At 43.8% G+C, this 18334-nt stretch overlaps 1 protein-coding gene across 6 annotated transcripts in view; it reads right to left on the bottom strand.

Annotated features, from left to right (window-relative positions):
- VRK1 (VRK serine/threonine kinase 1) overlaps positions 1–18334 on the bottom strand; it is a 224657-nt gene that overhangs the window by 110563 nt on the left and 95760 nt on the right. For all 6 annotated transcript variants that reach the window (XM_069208279.1, XM_069208280.1, XM_069208275.1 and 3 more), the window contains 2 exons: positions 3983–4038; positions 3713–3891 (listed from right to left, as the gene is read on the bottom strand). In XM_069208279.1, coding sequence (XP_069064380.1) covers positions 3713–3891; positions 3983–4038 — 235 coding nt within the window. The remainder of the gene's footprint in view (positions 1–3712; positions 3892–3982; positions 4039–18334) is intronic.

Below are 18334 nucleotides of genomic sequence, written 5' to 3'. Positions count from 1 at the left end.
TGCTCTTAGCCTTGGCATCATTCCCGCCAGTGAGCTGACCATGAAGCTGCAGATCAATGCAGTCGCCGCCTCCTGCTTCCACACCTCTACAGAATCTTCCGATGGATCCCAGCCAACACCAGGAAAACGGTCACTCAGGCCCTCATCACCAGCCACTACGGTAATGCTCTCTACACTTGCATAACCTTCCAGCTTTTAAAAAGACTCCAGACAATACAGAAAACTTCTGCCAGACTCACCCTTGACCTTTCCAGGTGCACCCACATCATCCCCACCTCAGAAACCTCCACTGGCTCCCTATCCAGAAGAGACAGCATTTCAAGCTCCTCATGCATGCCTACAAAGCCCTACAAGCTCAAGGGAAGGGGGAAATCTCATTTGTATTGAAGCCTGTTCTGCAGAGTATTAAGTTGTGTGTAGCAGAGTATTTTTCTTTATCAAAGGTGGTTGAGCATGTGGGTACTGAGCTGCTGCATGATTGTTGAGTTCTGAGCTTGAGCACTAACACACTACCTCCCTTTGCAGAGCTATAGTAGGATGGAGCCCGGGGTATCCGAAGCAAATGACAACCCCCATCACTGAGGCACAGTACCCCAAACCAAGACATTTGAAAAACAAAAAAATAAATACACCCTGGGAATTAAGGGTGTGTGATTTCCATAGATCTCACTATTTTTTTCATATTCAGAAAGCCCTGCAAATGACACATGTTGGCTAAAATTCTGCTTTTTCCCAATATTTTGTGAGGGAACGCTTCGGACTCTGTGGAGATCCACAAAATTCCTATCACCTAGCATTCCCAAACTTCTCTCAATAACTGTATTCCAATTGAATGGCTGGGCCTATTGCCCACAACAAGAATCAGTCAAAACATGTAAAGTCAATGTAGCATTAATGAGGTCTTCACACGGTTATAGTTTGGCGTGTTACAATGATGTGCATTAGGTTCACCCACACAAAGAAGTTAGAGTTTCATTCAGGAGAATGGCCCATACTAGATACTTGCACAGAATTCTGCGTAAGAAAACGTGCTTAGAGCCACGCAAGCCACGCCATGCCACTTTGGATTCCCCCAATTCTCTACTTTTCAAAATAACCAGGACTGGCAGGGCTCCCTGGTTACCGGCTGACCTGGAGCGCATGCAATGCAGCCATTCACCATGGCATATGAAAGGAAATTTGGATTTCTTGGAATGATGTTTTGACATAGGGGCTGAGAGTGGGGTAAACACCCCCACCCCTCTAGGCCCTTCCTCTGTGGGGAATACATTTTGTCTGGTGCCAGGGATGGGATCAATGCAAGATGGTCCAGCACCTCATCCCATTCCTTTTCTCATATTTTTCTCTCTGGTAGTACAGTGAGCTTTCAACTCCCTTGAAGGCAGATTGGGGTGTTGGCTATCTATCTGAGGAGGGGTTAGAAAGCATACCAGACCATCAAGGAAAAAATGATGAACATTAGGAATGCAGAGTTGGACCATCTTGTCCTTTTACTGCATTTTTAACCTTTGAGCATGAGAGAGAGTTTTTGCCATCCAAAGGAGGCAGAATTGTGGGCAACACCCCTCTGCTGGCTCATATGTCAATACTCTGCAGAAAAGAATCCAAATCGAAGTTCACTCTCACTTTCAATGGGTTGGAGATGTGCTAAGTTGGAGAAGGAAAAAAGACTGGGGCTGTAGGTGTGGTGTGTGGCTTAATTCCAGGACATGCTGGCCCACAACCCCATTCTATAAATAAAATAAAAAAAATCCCTGGCATTCAGTGGGCTGTCAGGCCCCCCTCTGCTCCAGGTCAGGTGTGTAAATATTCCAATCCCCCTCCCTGGGGGGGGGGGGGGGGGGGGAGGCGAAAACCTGATGGGGTATATGTTCCAATGCCAGGTCGCACTGGCCCCTGACATATTAAAAAAAAGAAAGCATCTATCCATGACATTCAGTGGGGTAATACTTCCAATCTATTCCAGGTTAGGAATGGGGCAGAAAGGCTGGTGGAGATGTTAGGGGGTGGGGTTATGGCTCAATGCAGGTCGTTCTATCCCAAACACATTCTTTTCCCTTATTTTTGCATATCCGATTCTTTTACTTTTCTAAATAATTCCTACTGTCTATTGCCTTCTCCAGGGGCGGCATATTGGGGGTAAACACCCAATCATCCTTTGCAAGAGGTGTGGGGAGAAAAGTAGATTTAAAACTTGCCCTGGGACCGCTCCCTGATGTCTAGTGAGTCAATCCCTGCTTGGGGATAGCCTTCCTGAACTGATCTCCAGCTGGAATCCACAAGGGAGAGATACCGTTGGAAATGTCTATCACTCTATGGTCACTTACGACCCTTTAGTGAGTACGCAAGGTATCACAACAGCATTGAAACCCTTTTTATTTATGTCTAAAGGCTTCTTCAGCAGTTTAAAAGGCTTCATGCAATTATTGCTTCAAAAACCGTACAGCTACAAAGTTTGCACTTTGGGCCAAACGCCTTCAACCACTGGCTTTCATACGTTTTTGGTTTGCCATTGCTTGGGATAAGTGTCGATCTAGAACAAGGCATTCTGTAGAATGGCCCAAATCCTGCGAGCTCTCCTCCAAAGACAAGGTTATGGGAATCTAATTTCTGTGCCATAATGCAGTGAGACCTGCGCTGTCACTCTTGAACACTCAATGACTTTGTTATGCACTTGGAAAGGAAAGCATGCAAGATGCATGCATGGAAAATGCAATTTTCACATAGCAGGCTCCTCATTTGAAACAACCTTCTGTAACAGTTTGCGCAGAAGCTAAAATAAGTTTTCTCCATAACCATAGACATTGATAAAGGAAAGAGAAATCAGAGATAACAAAGCATCTGAAAACATCCTTGCTCTAAATCCTGGAACGCTTATGGTCGAAAGGGAGCCAAATTAGAGCACGATATTCCTTGGTTAGCCTTTCTCAAAGCAGATTCGATTGTCACAGACTCAAATATGAAAAACTATAGTTTTTAAGGAAAAGGAGTTTCTCCTCATCACTTCTGAGCCCACAAACAGAAGAAAGAATCTAAAGATAGAGGTAACACACTGGAGCATTGTGGGTTTTAGTCATCATCATCCAAGGGGGTACATGCTCCACCTATAGTTGGCACCAAAAGTAAGAACCCTTTCAGAACATTTGGATCAAACGGTTAGTATTTTGTGCAACGTTTCTGTGGATTAAAGCAACATGCATATTTTGTTAGGAGGCTGATATTTATCGAGTACAAATCCAAACAAATAAAACAGAAAGCTTTTGATATATTTTCGGACTCATCGACTGCAATGAAGAATGCTGCACAGGTTGCAAATCCAGGGAACTTTTGCATGACATAAGCATTGCTGGGAATGAACATGCAAGTCACAGGTATATTCTGTTCAAAATTTTCAAGTTCTGGCACTATTATACTTTGAGGCTTCTATTATGTACAAGTAAAGCGCTAACCTGTCCCAGTATCTCTAAAAATGCATGTTATGAGACAGCCACTCAAAAATGGCTTTTCTGCCGCTGAAGAGGGCACGGTCCATGATATATTATTTAAATGTATCAGTTTAGCATTTTCCTCTTAATAACTGATAAATGAGAGGTATGAGAAGCATGCATTCGTGAACTGCAGACTTTTTGTACTTCATTCACCCAACAGTAAACCTGGAAATATAATAGGTCAATATTATACAACAGGCCATGCTTTAGGGAGCATTACAAACCTTGGGCGTACTCTTCCGAGGAGATACTCCATTAGATACTGATGCAAAGGACAGCTTCCCATCATCACTTCTACCGTTTGATTTGAGACCTTGCAGGAGCAGATCTCTTAAGTGTTGGTAGGGAGGTTTTTGTGAATAATCCAGTTCTTTCACAGCCTCCATGTACTTTTCAATTTCATCTAAGGATCATTACAAGCAGATTGAGTTAACATTCATTGCTCAAAAAGCAACAGAACAAATGAAATCAAAAACGTTTAAGCATTATATCACCTGGCTTTGCGAAGGGAAAGCACTTGCTCATAAATTCCGGAATATTCTCACGAAAGCTGCAAAAAATATTTTGGTTGGATTTAAAAAATGGTATAAGTAGTATCAACACAGAATCACGGGGGTAAATTGATGTAAGCAGATTAACTGGACATTTCTCTTAACAGATAGGAAACACATCCAAGTATGTAAACTATAAACAAACACCCATTGGAGTCTACGAGGAAATGGTGCATGTAAAAATTGTTGAAGAAACATACTTGCATGAATATGCTTCAATAACATCGTAAAATGCATGCTTGTACTGGAAGTGAACAGGTTACAATACAAAACCTATACACATTTCTTAAGTAAAAACTCATACATGTATTACTTTGATACTCGAGACAGAGCAAAAGTCAAACGGGTAACCGTTTTGAACCGTTTCTATGTTATAGGAACTATCAAATTTCCTTACAATTGCAACCTAACCTACTGCAAAATATGAACTTCGAGTGTTAAATCTGATTATCTAAAAAGGCTCTAAAATAAATGATGAATGTGCAGCGTAAATCTGTACTTTGTGGCAACCGTTACTGTCCATAGACCTGAAAAAACGTTTTGTTATTTATTTGTTTATTTATTTATTTATTGGCAAACTGGGGAACAATATTTCTGTTCCCTAACATATCATACTGCCCCGGCCCACGCTTTGTCATGAAATAATAACTGATCACTTGTCCTCCCATGTAAAAACTAATTCCACACTTCTCTGGCATAGTCACTTACCCCTAAACCACTTGATGGCAACTCCAGACTGTGATGGTTTCTTAAATATTATATCGATTTTTATGAATTAGCCAAAATAAATGAATTGTCTACTTTGACCATTAACGAAAACTTTGAAAAATCACCGTTTCAAATATATTTTTTCCCCAGATAAAGCCATCTTACACGAAATGCTTTTGTAATGTTTTGTTTCAATTGCATTGTTTTTTCAAAAAAATAAATAAAAAAAAATAAAAAATCATTACCCTTACTGGAATATGGCAGCCTTATGTGCCAAGCTAAATAACGTGTAGGTAAAATGTATCAACACAGAATATAGTATATTCGTTGTTTCGAAAGGGACAGTATGAGTCACTGTACTCTAACACTGCCCATCCTTTGCTTTTAACCTTACCAACAGACACCACGAATAAAGGTGCAAAAGACCTTGTTGATCTTGTAGGTAATTTTAATTCTTAACTGGACCCTGAACTATCCAGAGTAACAACATTTGAGTACTCCCTCTTGGAAGCCGAGAACACGAGATTGTGTCCACCCTTTAAGTCAAAACATGAAAGCACCTGACAAGGATTTAAGGAGGAATTCTTAATTTTTGCAAAAAAACATTTTGACACTTCTCATTTACAAAGTTTATCACGTTTCTGGGACTCAAGATAAGTTTCCGAAACTGTAAAGGTATTACACCTACGGTAACAGTGACAGTCATTTTAACGCTAAAACTACAAAAAAGGATAGGGAGGTGATACAATATTTACAAGTTAATAGCTAATATGCACCAGAAATATGGGAGCACAGTTAGAGAATATATAATCTGGTTTGGTTGGAAGTGTTGGCATCCTTTTATTTGAAATAAACCAAGAGCAATTTTGTGAAAATTACCATCGTCACAGGAACATTGTTAGCGGGAAAGATTTCTAAAGCTGCGAACGTATTTGTCTCCGGCGGGAAGCTTAAGAGGACTGATAGCTATAATGTAACTTCAAAGAAGTTAGTAATCATAACAGCCTCAGTTTCCTTCATATCCACACATGCTAACCGTCTGAACCAGTCAACTGTAGTCGAAGTAAAACAGTTTCGGGTGGAGGTAGCCGTCTAATCTGGGAGAAAACAGATCCCTCTTTTGGTAACCTAACATGTCAAAGTATAAATGGGTAAACATTTGCACCTTTTTGAAGGCGCCTAGGATCCGGATAATGGCCTATATTTCTATCACACAAATTATTTCCCAAGCATTAACAACAGAACAAGAACTGTTCAGCTCTACAACTATATGTGGTTCCATAAAAATCCGGAGTTGTGCAAGCTGTGCCTTGAGCTCCATTCCCTGGGTTAGGATCCCAGTGCTGCGGATGTAGCCTTGGTCAGCAGGCAAAGTTATCCTGGCAGAGGCCCAGAACGGACTTATCCATGGCCTGGACACAGTAAAATGACGTCTTAATTTACTATGCATAAAATATATTAGTCCAAACAAGATCCCCCTCAAAAATTGTTTATTAACCTTGTTGGAGTTCATAGGCGTTGAACACAGCATAAGACAAATGTACTCGGATTTAATTACCAAAGTAAGAAATTCCTTAATTGGAGAAGGTTCAGAAAGCTTCGAGTCGCATAGGGGAGACAACAAAGTTGGTCTTTGTGAACTTCCTCTTCACTTTATCTACTAACAAAGACATGGCAAACTCCAGACACTCCCAAGACTGCACACAAACCATATTCCAGTTCTAATATTCATGGACGATGCCAATGGTTTCCAAGGACAACCTGGACCTTGGCATCAATCTTTCCAAATCATATGAATAGGCCACTGATCCCAAAAAATTGAAAAAAAGACATAAAAAAAATCTAATACATTAATTAGGCTAACATCATTTATTTACAAGCTTTCATAACAACTGTCACTTTTACAGGAAGGGTGGACATGGAGCTTTTCTGAGCTAGCAACAGTGCTTAAAAAGGACACTACTATATCTTCACAAACTGTCTGAGAGATTTGCTGGAGCCTGCACTCTTCTTAGTGAGATATACTTTGCTGTATGCTACTGCCATCCAGTTCAGGGGTACAAAGAATAAAAACATTTTTCAGAGTGTTATTTAAATGCACGTCTTCGCATCAGATGAGTACACAGAATCCAATCTGATATTAATGATGACACTGCGGCTTGGGGGAACTCTGCCACCCACAGGGTGAACTTAAGGATCAAATAGAGCAGCCCCCAACCAAGCAGAATTTTTCTCCAGGTTCCCTACTGCTATACAGCAGTGGGATTCCATCTGATCAACAAGTGGATGGTGGCGCGGGGCAGTCAAATTAGTGGCGGTCAGGACAGGGGAGCAGGCCCATGAAAAATTGGGTCTCTAGTTGGCAGAGGTTTAAACCCTGTCCAAGTAGGAACCACAAACCTAGTGATGGTAAATCTGTTACACTCCCTAAATTAACCTGTGTTCACCCTGTGGTATCTTGGCACGGAGCAGTCACGATTAACTTAAGGCTCAATGTATAAAGTATTTGTGCAACACACACACACACACACACACACACACACACACACACACGAGAACACCACAAAAATACACCACACAGGTTTAGAGAAATATAGAATATTTATCTGAGTAAACCAAGTCCAAAACAACAAAACGTCAATCAGTAGAAGTTGAGATATACATTTTTAAAGATTACATCAAAAAAAGTGCTTAGAAGTCACTAGCAGTCAAACAGGTACTTGAGTTCGTGAGGGACTGGTGCAAAGCCATAGTTCAGGCCAACCGCGATGGAGGACTGGTCGGCTACAGAACCCATGCAGGGCATGCTCAAACAGTACCTTTGCCGGAGCAACGCGTCAATGTCAAGAGCGCGATGCATCAGTTTCGATCCTCACAGTTGAGTCCCGCCTCTGCGTCAAACTCTGTTAAAGTGAATGTGATGCATCGTCATTGAGCTGGGCAGAGTGTCGTCATCGAGCCATGGAGGCTGTGAACCCCCTCTCATTAAACAGCCTCAGTGTCAAAGGAACAATGTGGTGGATTTTCTCATGCACTGGAGGAGATGTGTCGGTTTTTAAAGAATCAGTTGCAGAGCCTACTTCTGAGGCCCAAGACTGGAGAGGGGGCACCTCAGGCAAGGATACAACTGACAGATGGCAGCATTCAGCACCAGGAGAGTTGCATGCAGTCTGATGTCCCTGAGACTGCAGAAGTACAGGGGGGAAAAGCCCTTGGAGTCACTTTGGGTTTAGCAGGATGGGTTCAGTCTTTGTTCTCAGGAAGTCAGCTCAGCAAAGCAGAAAAGCCGTTCCTTGAACAGTCAGTCCAGGCAAAGTGGCAGTCCTTACAGCATAGTAGTCCTTACTCCAGCAGAGGTCTTCCCAAGCACACTAGTGATCTGATTTGCTATGGTCAGAGCCACAGTACTTATAGCCAAATGAAATGTGTCCCTGAAGTTGAGGTGACTTCAAAGCAGCTCTTTGAAGTGCACAGGTCCCCCTTTAATCCCAGCCCTGGTTCCAGATTATCAGTAGGAGGTAATCACCCTTTGTGTGGGTACAGGCACTTTCCTACTAAAATTTAAATGTTAGCTCCCTTCACCCTTCCAGCCCACTAAGGCCCATCAGAATGCGGATGAGTGCTTTGTCACCCACCCTTCCTGTGTATGTGGTTGTCTAGAAGGAATGCACAAGGTGTAGTTGTCACCTAGCCCAGACGTGTATTGGAGACAGGCTGCAAGCACACAAAGACGTAAGAGCAGAGAAATGCCCACCTTCTAGAAGTGTCATTTCTAAAATAGTAATTTTAAACCAAACTTTAGCATTAAAGAGAATTTATCATTACCAGTCCAATGATATGAATAATGATGTAACTTCTCGTTTCTGATCAGGGATTCCAGCTTAAAAGTATATTAAGGAATTCCCAGTGCTGGCCTGTGGGAGGAGTAGGCCTCACAGTAGTTAAATACAACTATGGGAGTTTTTCACTAACAGGACATGTAAAACTTAAAAGTACATGCCCTGCCTTTTACTTAAGTGGTACCCTGCCCTATGGGCTACATAGGGCCTACCTTAGTGGGTGCCGTATGTTATGAAAGGGGGGCACTTAAGGCTTGGCAAGATGTTTTAAATGCCACATCGAAGTGGCAGTAAAACTGCACACCCAGGCTCTGCAATGGCTAGCAGTGGGAAAATGCTCAGAGTCCTAGGGCAAACTAAAAGGTACAGCAAAAACATGAGGTGAAACGCAAAAGGTTTGGGGTAAGACCACTCTAAGGCTGTCAGATATAACAGACCGCATCCTGGAAGCTATGGGTGCCACTACAGAGGTGTGTAACTAAGACAGAGCGAGTGGCAATCAACCTAAACAGTCTTAGTAACAACCACAGCAGAGTACAGTAGGTAGCACATATGATGAAGTCCAATGAGCCCACCTTAAACAATGTACAACCACTGGTGGACAGCTTGGAAGTAGAGGTAGCTGCCCTAGCTGAAAAAAGCTGAATTATTGGGCAAGAGGGCAGAGGACCTTGAAGGCTGCAGCAGGCCAATAATGTGTGAGTAGTGAGCAACTCCTTGGGGGACAGAGGACAACAACATGATAACCTACCTTGAACACTGGATACAAGACACAATGGCACCGCTGGACGTCTTCCAGTCTTTTGTTCTTGAGTAAGTGCATAGAGTGCAAGCCAGGCCACGCTCAGCAGCGGTTGAACCAAGACCAGTGGAGAGACACCTTGCTTCATCAGGCTCACTCTTTGTGTCCATTGCAAATTGAAAATAGTCCAGTGTCCGTATTTCCAAACTACACCATGGCTGTACAACACCAGTGCGCCTCATTTCGGAAAGCCAAAGGAGTACTCAGAGGATTAGGTCCTCACTGTACGCTTGATTTCCAAGCATGTCCCAAACTTATTGTGAAGGATCGTACACACTTCTTTGATGATTTTGCAGACATACGGGGATGGATTGAGAGACATAGTAGAGGGACACCTAGGAACAGAGGACACCGACCACCTCACCAAGGGTGTAGACTGCATCTTAAAGACAGATCCAGCGGAGGCCAACCCTAGAAACAACAGGTGGACATGGGGGGGAGCAGCGGCTATTGCTGTAGCATCCCAAGCTAGCAGCCTGTATCCTCCAGATATTTGATTTCTAAGCTGCAAGGACCACTGGCTGCCCCGTGCAGGCCCTGAAGGGACATAAGAGTGGTTGTCCAGAAAACAAAAAAAACAAAAAAAGTGGGGGGGGGGGGGGGAGAGAAAGGGGAAGGGGGAGAGTGAGGGAAGAGAGCAGGAGAGGGAGTGTGTGTAGAGAGGGAGAGTGTATGTAGAGAGTGGAGAGAGAGGAGAGAAGAGTGTGGAGAGAGAGGAGAGAAGAGAGTGGAGAGAGAGGAGAGAAGAGTGTGGAGAGAGAGAAGAGAAGAGAGTGGAGAGAGAGAAGAGAAGAGAGTGGAGAGAGAAGAGAGTGGAGAGAGAGAAGAGAGTGGAGAGAGAGAAGAGAGTGGAGAGAGAGAAGAGAGTGGAGAGAGAGAAGAGAGTGGAGAGAGAGAAGAGAGTGGAGAGAGAGGAGAGAGTGGAGAGAGAGAAGAGAGTGGAGAGAGAGAAGAGAGTGGAGAGAGAGAAGAGAGTGGAGAGAGAGAAGAGAGTGGAGAGAGAGAAGAGTGGAGAGAGAGAAGAGTGGAGAGAGAGAAGAGTGGAGAGAGAGAAGAGAGTGGAGAGAGAGAAGAGAGTGGAGAGGAGAGAGAGGTTTTTTTTCTTTCTTTTAAGGAGGAGAGGGGGCAGAGAGTCTGCAGGCTGATTGCTGGATGATGGTGTGTGCGTGGAGATGGCTATTCTGCATGGAGGCCTACTAACAACCTCCCCCCCCCCCCTCCCCACCCTACCCCCACAGTGTTACTAGGCAAGTTTAAAACAATTAACTTTGTGACTGGTTAAGGGTTGGACACCTGGTCGGTGCTAGGATGCACTAAGAAGTGGGAGTTGGGGAATTGTTCGACTACACTGGGCATGACATATTACACCCGCTTCAACCGAAGACTAAGCATACACCCAGCCACCCACTTTAGTGGAGCAGATGGCACATCATGTATGGGACAGAGATATGGGTCCCTATAGCCCTGATTATTTGAAGAACGGCCCATTTGACTCCTAAATACACCACTTTCACATGGAACGTCTGGGGCATGCACGCGGCCATTAAAAGACACCAAGTGTACTCCTACTTGAAATGTAGGGGTGGCTACCTTGCTGCTTACAAGAGACACACTTTATGGGAAGCAAAGTTTCTAAACAACAATAGTTCTGGAGTGGGCAAGTACATGCGACAACATACTCCTCACATATGCAAATCTGAGTGGGAGTTGCTTTGGAATGCACCTTCCAGGTGCTAGATAAGGAGTGTAGATACATCATCATCCATGGGATACTTGATGGGGTCCTCTTGCCACTGGGCAGCTTATATGCTCCCAAAATGAACCAGCCACACTTTTTGGACTCCTTATCACCACAGCTCAGTGACTCTGTAACAATGTCCTGTACACTGGGAGGGGACTTTAACTGTATTACAGACACTTTGCTGGATTCTTCTATCCCCTCCCCTGCAAGATTCTTTATTGCACAGAGAAGCAAGCGCTTTCAGGGATTGGGTACAAAACTGGGATATCCAAGATCCTTGGAGAAACAGGAACAGTTTGATGAGAGAATACTCATATTACTCCCCAGTCTATGGCCTACATGTCCGACCAGATAGACTGTTGGTTTCTCCCCAGGGAGAGAGAATGGTATTACACATGGAATACCTAGCCTGCACAGTTTTGGATCATAAACCACTACTGCAGACACTCAGCTGGAAGGGGGGGGGGAGGGGGAGGGGGGGGGGGGGGAGAGTGGGAAGACTATCCCCAGTCCATACCTGAAGACTTCCTCCCAACAGGTACATATGGACATGTACATATGGTTTGGAAGATCTTCAAAACTGTAATCAGAGGCCATAGTATGGCTAAGTAGGTGTCCTAGAGTCAGAGCTCACCCACCAGGAAGATAAGCTTTGACATTTGGAGAGCTGTACATTAGCGCACCCATTGCAGCACACAGCCCTATTGGAGATTCAAAGCCAACACATAGAAGTAGTGAAAAGTCTGTGGCAATTCTCCTTTAAGGATTACTTGACTAGGTCTCATGCTGAGGGCGGCAGAGCGGGTAGGCTCTTGGCTTGATTGGTCAGCCCATAGCACAGCAGGGTGAGGGTGGGGGTTATGGGCATAAGGTGGTTGCACGCTCACAGATGAAAATCCATGAAATCTTCATACATTGCAATGAAAAATTTAGTGAAGGGTACCAGACCACTGAGAACGTTAAAGAACAGTTGCTCGATGGGGCAACATTACCCAGTGCCCCAGATGTCTGGCAGACGCTGCAACAACCAAACAGTAAATTGGGAGGGGTGGTGAGGTTGTGGAGGGGGTAGGGGGCAATAAAGGTCTTGCGACCGTGATGACTCCTGGTCTGGATGGTCTCCCAGCAAAGTACTACCATAAATATAACCCTCTCCTTGTCCACCAGTTATTTGTACCGGGACCAGGGTCATGGGAGGACAGCACTCTACTGTCCTCCTGTAGGGAGGCCTTGTTGATCTTCCTCCCCAAACCACATAGGAACCCAGAAGAAACCTCAGCTTATTGCCCATTGTAGATGCCTAACCTCGACTACAAAATACTGAGCAAAATAGCCTGCCATTTACGACCACACATGTGACAACTAATTAATCAAGACCATCTCTGAATGTTACATGTTTCTTTAGACGAGACCCCAAGGGATGGCTTTTACCACAAACATTATTGGATTTTCTTACGTACATGACCCATGGAACAGCTGACAGAATGTAACAAGGGTCAAAATACAGTTCAAGTATAGACAAATAACTGCGTCCATGGTCTGCCACTGCCTTGTCGATAAACGTGTATACCTTTTGTAACTGGGTAATTTATCTATGTGATGTGAGGAATGGTGGAACATGGGAACCAGTTTCAAACAAACTCCCATGCAGGGGTGTGTCCTAGATCATCCGCCTTGCTAGTATGGTTAACCATGTGGTTATATGAGGACCAGATATCTGTTTTCTTCAGAAACAGGTTGTGAAAGTATTCCTTTTTCTGTAGAACAAATGGGAGGGTTGTTTAATTTTTCCCCCTGAAGACAAGCTATTAAGTGTTTCCTGAGCAGTGAAAGCTTCATGCATCACATCCCACTCCAAGGCAATGGGCCATTTTCGCAACACTCAGTACTCTTCCCTACACAGAGTGCCACTTTCAGCCATGCCCCATCATTTAACCTCCTTGTGCCACAGTGATACAAAAGGGAGCTGCTGACGATTTCCAGCCTCATGTAAGAAGAAGTTTTGCTAGTAATATTGCCAGGCCTATGAAGCAAACAAGTACCCTGGAGTTCTTGGGTCTGCAATGCTCCACCATATGTCAGCAGTCAAATTCAGCCAACTCAGAGTTCCAGATATCTGCCCAATAAGTGGCTACAGAGGGACAGTTCCAGAGCATGTGCAGCAAATCTGCATCTGAAGTGTGGCAACGAGGGCAAATGAATGAGACCACGAGGAAGATATTGTAAAGTTTGTATGGTATAAATGGACCCGATGTATGATCGAAAACTGAATAAATTTAAAGTGGGATTTACGAGAGACCTTACTCAGGTTCCAAAATGGAGGCTCATTCTTTATCTTGAAGGGGTCGTGCTAGGTCACCCTCCAATTGGCTCGTAGGGACATCAAAGGTGTTATCAAATGAGTACGTAAGCCCTTATACAACCAGTGAGTAAGACGTCTATCTTCACCCAAAATATACATTAAATGTATAAATTCAAAGGTAGTCTGTTTTGAGCTGTCTGGTGCTCAGTATCATCTAACATATTGGATGATACCGGCATAAGTACAAAAAATAAAAAGTTCCCTGCAGACCATGGTTGTGAACAAAATCTGTATGAGGCACCCTCAAAGAGCGCTCCAATTGTGGTCATAACCTCATGCCCTCAAGAGCATAACCTGTTTAAAGTTAGAATACCAAGGAAGTAGGGAGACCTGATAAAGGTATGTTCTGGGCATACGTCACATGGAGGGCGGCAGTATAATGTAGCGCCAACTTCCAGTAGGCGAGAGCTATTCGTAGTAGAATGGAACATGAGGGCATCCTAGAACGTGGGCAATTTTAGGTGTGTAATTTACCCTGATTAAGCATTGTATTAGAGTACCCTATCTCTGTCAGATTAAGGCCTGATAATCAAGAGGCTAACCACTGCAACTGCCCTGCTGAACAATAGGCCTTAAAGTCCGGGGCTCCCATCCCTCCCTAATTGTTTGGCAGTTGGTTTGTTCAAGCTGATCCTGCAGCAACCAGTGCCACATATCACATATTAAGTCTGTTAGTGCATTTAGAATTGTAAATGTTGAGGCAGGTATAATCACTGGTAAGTTCACAAAATGGTGAAGGAGTCGGGCAGGATTACCATCTTGGTAAGAAGGAGTGGTCCCATGGTTGACAATGGCAATATGATCTAAAAGCTGATCAGTGACTTGAGAAGTGATCGTCTTAGAAAGCCGTCAATCTAATAAATCCTGTGCTTTGGGATATATTTGGATGCCTAGGTGGTGAAATGTGTGTAGTGCCAATTCGATGTGTATACCACCAAAGTGCAGTGATGGTCCTGCATAGGTATCTGCCAATGAGAAGGCATAAGATTTATCATAGTTCATACAGGGAGTGCAGAATTATTAGGCAAGTTGTATTTTTGAGGATTAATTTTATTATTGAACAACAACCATGTTCTCAATGAACCCAAAAAACTCATTAATATCAAAACTGAATATTTTTGGAAGTAGTTTTTAGTTTGTTTTTAGTTTTAGCTATGTTAGGGGGATATCTGTGTGTGCAGGTGACTATCACTGTGCATAATTATTAGGCAACTTAACAAAAAAAAATATATACCCATTTCAATTATTTATCATTACCAGTGAAACCAATATAACATCTCGACATTCACAAATATACATTTCTGACATTCAAAAACAAAACAAAAACAAATCAGTGACCAATATAGCCACCTTTCTTTGCAAGGACACTCAAAAGCCTGCCATCCATGGATTCTGTCAGTGTTTTGATCTGTTCACCATCAACATTGCGTGCAGCAGCAACCACAGCCTCCCAGACACTGTTCAGAGAGGTGTACTGTTTTCCCTCCTTGTAAATCTCACATTTGATGATGGACCACAGGTTCTCAATGGGGTTCAGATCAGGTGAACAAGGAGGCCATGTCATTAGATTTCCTTCTTTTATACCCTTTCTTGCCAGCCACGCTGTGGAGTACTTGGACGCGTGTGATGGAGCATTGTCCTGCATGAAAATCATGTTTTTCTTGAAGGATGCAGACTTCTTCCTGTACCACTGCTTGAAGAAGGTGTCTTCCAGGAACTGGCAGTAGGACTGGGAGTTGAGCTTGACTCCATCCTCAACCCGAAAAGGCCCCACAAGCTCATCTTTGATGATACCAGCCCGAACCAATACTCCACCTCCACCTTGCTGGCGTCTGAGTCGGACTGGAGCTCTCTGCCCTTTACCAATCCAGCCACGGGCCCATCCATCTGGCCCATCAAGACTCACTCTCATTTCATCAGTCCATAAAACCTTAGAAAAATCAGTCTTGAGATATTTCTTGGCCCAGTCTTGACGTTTCAGCTTGTGTGTCTTGTTCAGTGGTGGTCGTCTTTCAGCCTTTCTTACCTTGGCCATGTCTCTGAGTATTGCACACCTTGTGCTTTTGGGCACTCCAGTGATGTTGCAGCTCTGAAATATGGCCAAACTGGTGGCAAGTGGCATTGTGGCAGCTGCACGCTTGACTTTTCTCAGTTCATGGGCAGTTATTTTGCGCCTTGGTTTTTCCACACGCTTCTTGCGACCCTGTTGACTATTTTGAATGAAACGCTTGATTGTTCGATGATCACGCTTCAGAAGCTTTGCAATTTTAAGAGTGCTGCATCCCTCTGCAAGATATCTCACTATTTTTGACTTTTCTGAGCCTGTCAAGTCCTTCTTTTGACCCATTTTGCCAAAGGAAAGGAAGTTGCCTAATAATTATGCACACCTGATATAGGGTGTTGATGTCATTAGACCACACCCCTTCTCATTACAGAGATGCACATCACCTAATATGCTTAATTGGTAGTAGGCTTTCAAGCCTATACAGCTTGGAGTAAGACAACATGCATAAAGAGGATGATGTGGTCAAAATACTCATTTGCCTAATAATTCTGCACTCCCTGTATAGGGCAGAAAGACTTCCATACCTAGTAACCTAGAGATCACGCTTAAATCAGCACAGAAGTAACTCACATAACATCGTATCATCGGCATATAAGGAACTTGCATTTAGCAAGGGGCCGCGGGGAACGCCCCATCCATGTGCCTCTTGCCGAATCCGCTGCACCACGGTTCTAGTGCCAGGACAAACAGCAACAGGGAAAGCAGGCATCCTTGTCTCATACCTTGAGTCACTGAATCTGGAGAGGAAATATAAGGGCCCATTCTAGCTCAGTTAGTGGAACATGCGTATAGTATTTTAACTCAGTTAAGTGTGGGGGGGGGGGGGGGGACGATATGGAATGGTTTCTTACCTGTAACTCCAGTTCTCTCGTAGGGGTATTTCCATGATAGTCATAAGCACTGAATAGTTCCGCGCGCCTGCGGGGACCCCGGAGCACTGATGTGAAGTATATTCTTAAGTGCCAACACCAGCCGTTTGAAGAAAAGGTCTGTCAAAAAACACTTAAGAATAACATTGTGCACCCTATGTGAACAGCTACACAGGCCAAATTGTTGAAAAGAAAATCAATAGTAGTGTAAATTCATGTTCAAACACCTATTTATTCTAGAAATGTAATAACAAATACATTCTCATACTTTATTTACACCTCTGATGAGAATAAAAACAATGCAGGGCAGTGTAGCCCATAGGCTGCCATTATACAGAATGTAAATAGAGCTGTGCCTTTAAGAAAGCAAAGTCTTCCTGTATCCCATCATGCACAGCAACAGGCAGTTGCCTCAGTTCTTTTTGAAGGCTTTTAACCTGGAACAAGCTTTGTTGGAGTATCAACATCAACCATATTTATGGCAACTTTTTCTATGTGAACTCCACCGGGGAGGAGGGAGGGTTGCTTATGACTATCATGGAAATACCCCTACGAGAGAACTGGAGTTACAGGTAAGAAACCATTCCTTCTCTCGTAGGGGATTTCCATGTATAGTCATAAGCACTGAATAGAGTAGCAAGCCCATCCCCATAACCGCGGTGGAGCAGACAGAAAAAAATAGTGCCAAAACACTAAAGTTATGCAAATAAGTTCTTAAGCAAGGCCTGTCCAACCTGTGCATCCGCCCTAGCGTCTGTATCAAGGCAGTAATGCTGAGTAAAGGTATGGACAGACTTCCAAGTGGCAGCCTTGCATATTTCTGCCAAAGGTATATTTCTCATTAAGGCTGTAGTAGCTGCCTTCCCTCTAGTAGAGTGGGCTTTTGGCCTACCACCGAGGGACTTGTTCGCTAACTGATAACATAACATTATACATGAAACAATCCACCTGGATAGTGATTGCTTAGACGTGCCCAACCCTGTTCTAAGTGGGCCATAGTTAACAAAAAGCTGTTGTGATTTACGTAAGCATTTTGTCCTGTCCAAGTAAAATTTCAAAACCCTCTTTACATCCAGAGAGTGCAGCGTTCTCTCAGCAGGAGTAGCTGGATTTTGAAAGAAAGTTGGAAGTGAAATGGTTTGATTCACATGAAAATCGGAGACGACTTTCGGTAAAAATTTTGGATGAGTTCTCATTACCACTTTCGCAGAATGAAAAACTGTGTAGGGTTCCTGAGAGCAAAGGGCTTGGATTTCACTGACCCTACGCGCTGAAGTGATTGCCACCAGAAAAGCAGTTGTCCATGTGAGATGTTGAAGCGATGCCTTATGTATTGGCTCGAATGGAGGTAGCATCAGGCGCGATAGGACAACATTCAATTCCCATGGAGGAGACAGCCTTCTAATGGGGGGAAAAACCTTTTTTAAACCCTCCAGGAAGTCTTTAATAATTGGGATTCGAAAAAAGGAAGGTTGTGATGGGCTCTTCCTGTATGCTGTTAGAGCCGCCAAATGTACCTTTATTGATGATAATTGTAAGCCCGATTTTGCCAATGTTAGGAGGTATGGCAGAATAGACTCTTCTCCACAGGATATCGGGTCAATGTTGTTGTCTAAACACCACACACAAAATCTCTTCCACTTGCTTGCATAAGTGGATCGTGTGGAAGGGCGCTTAGCTTCTCTCAGGATTTCCATACAGTCCTGAGGTAAGTTCAAGTGTCCATATTGCACTAGCTCAGGAGCCATGCTGCCAAACTCAGTGATTAGAGGTTGGGATGAGATATCTGCCCTCCGAACTTCGTGAGCAGGTCCGGACGATAAGGGAGCCTGATGTGTGGTTTGAGTGACCGGTGAAGAAGGTCTGGGAACCACCATTGTCGTGGCCATTCCGGAGCAATCAGGATCAT

The sequence above is a fragment of the Pleurodeles waltl genome, chromosome 9 (genome assembly GCF_031143425.1).
Source record: "Pleurodeles waltl isolate 20211129_DDA chromosome 9, aPleWal1.hap1.20221129, whole genome shotgun sequence".
Lineage (NCBI taxonomy): Eukaryota > Metazoa > Chordata > Amphibia > Caudata > Salamandridae > Pleurodeles > Pleurodeles waltl.
The sequence above is the reverse complement of the archived record's forward strand: the minus strand, read 5'-3'. Positions and strand labels throughout refer to the sequence as shown.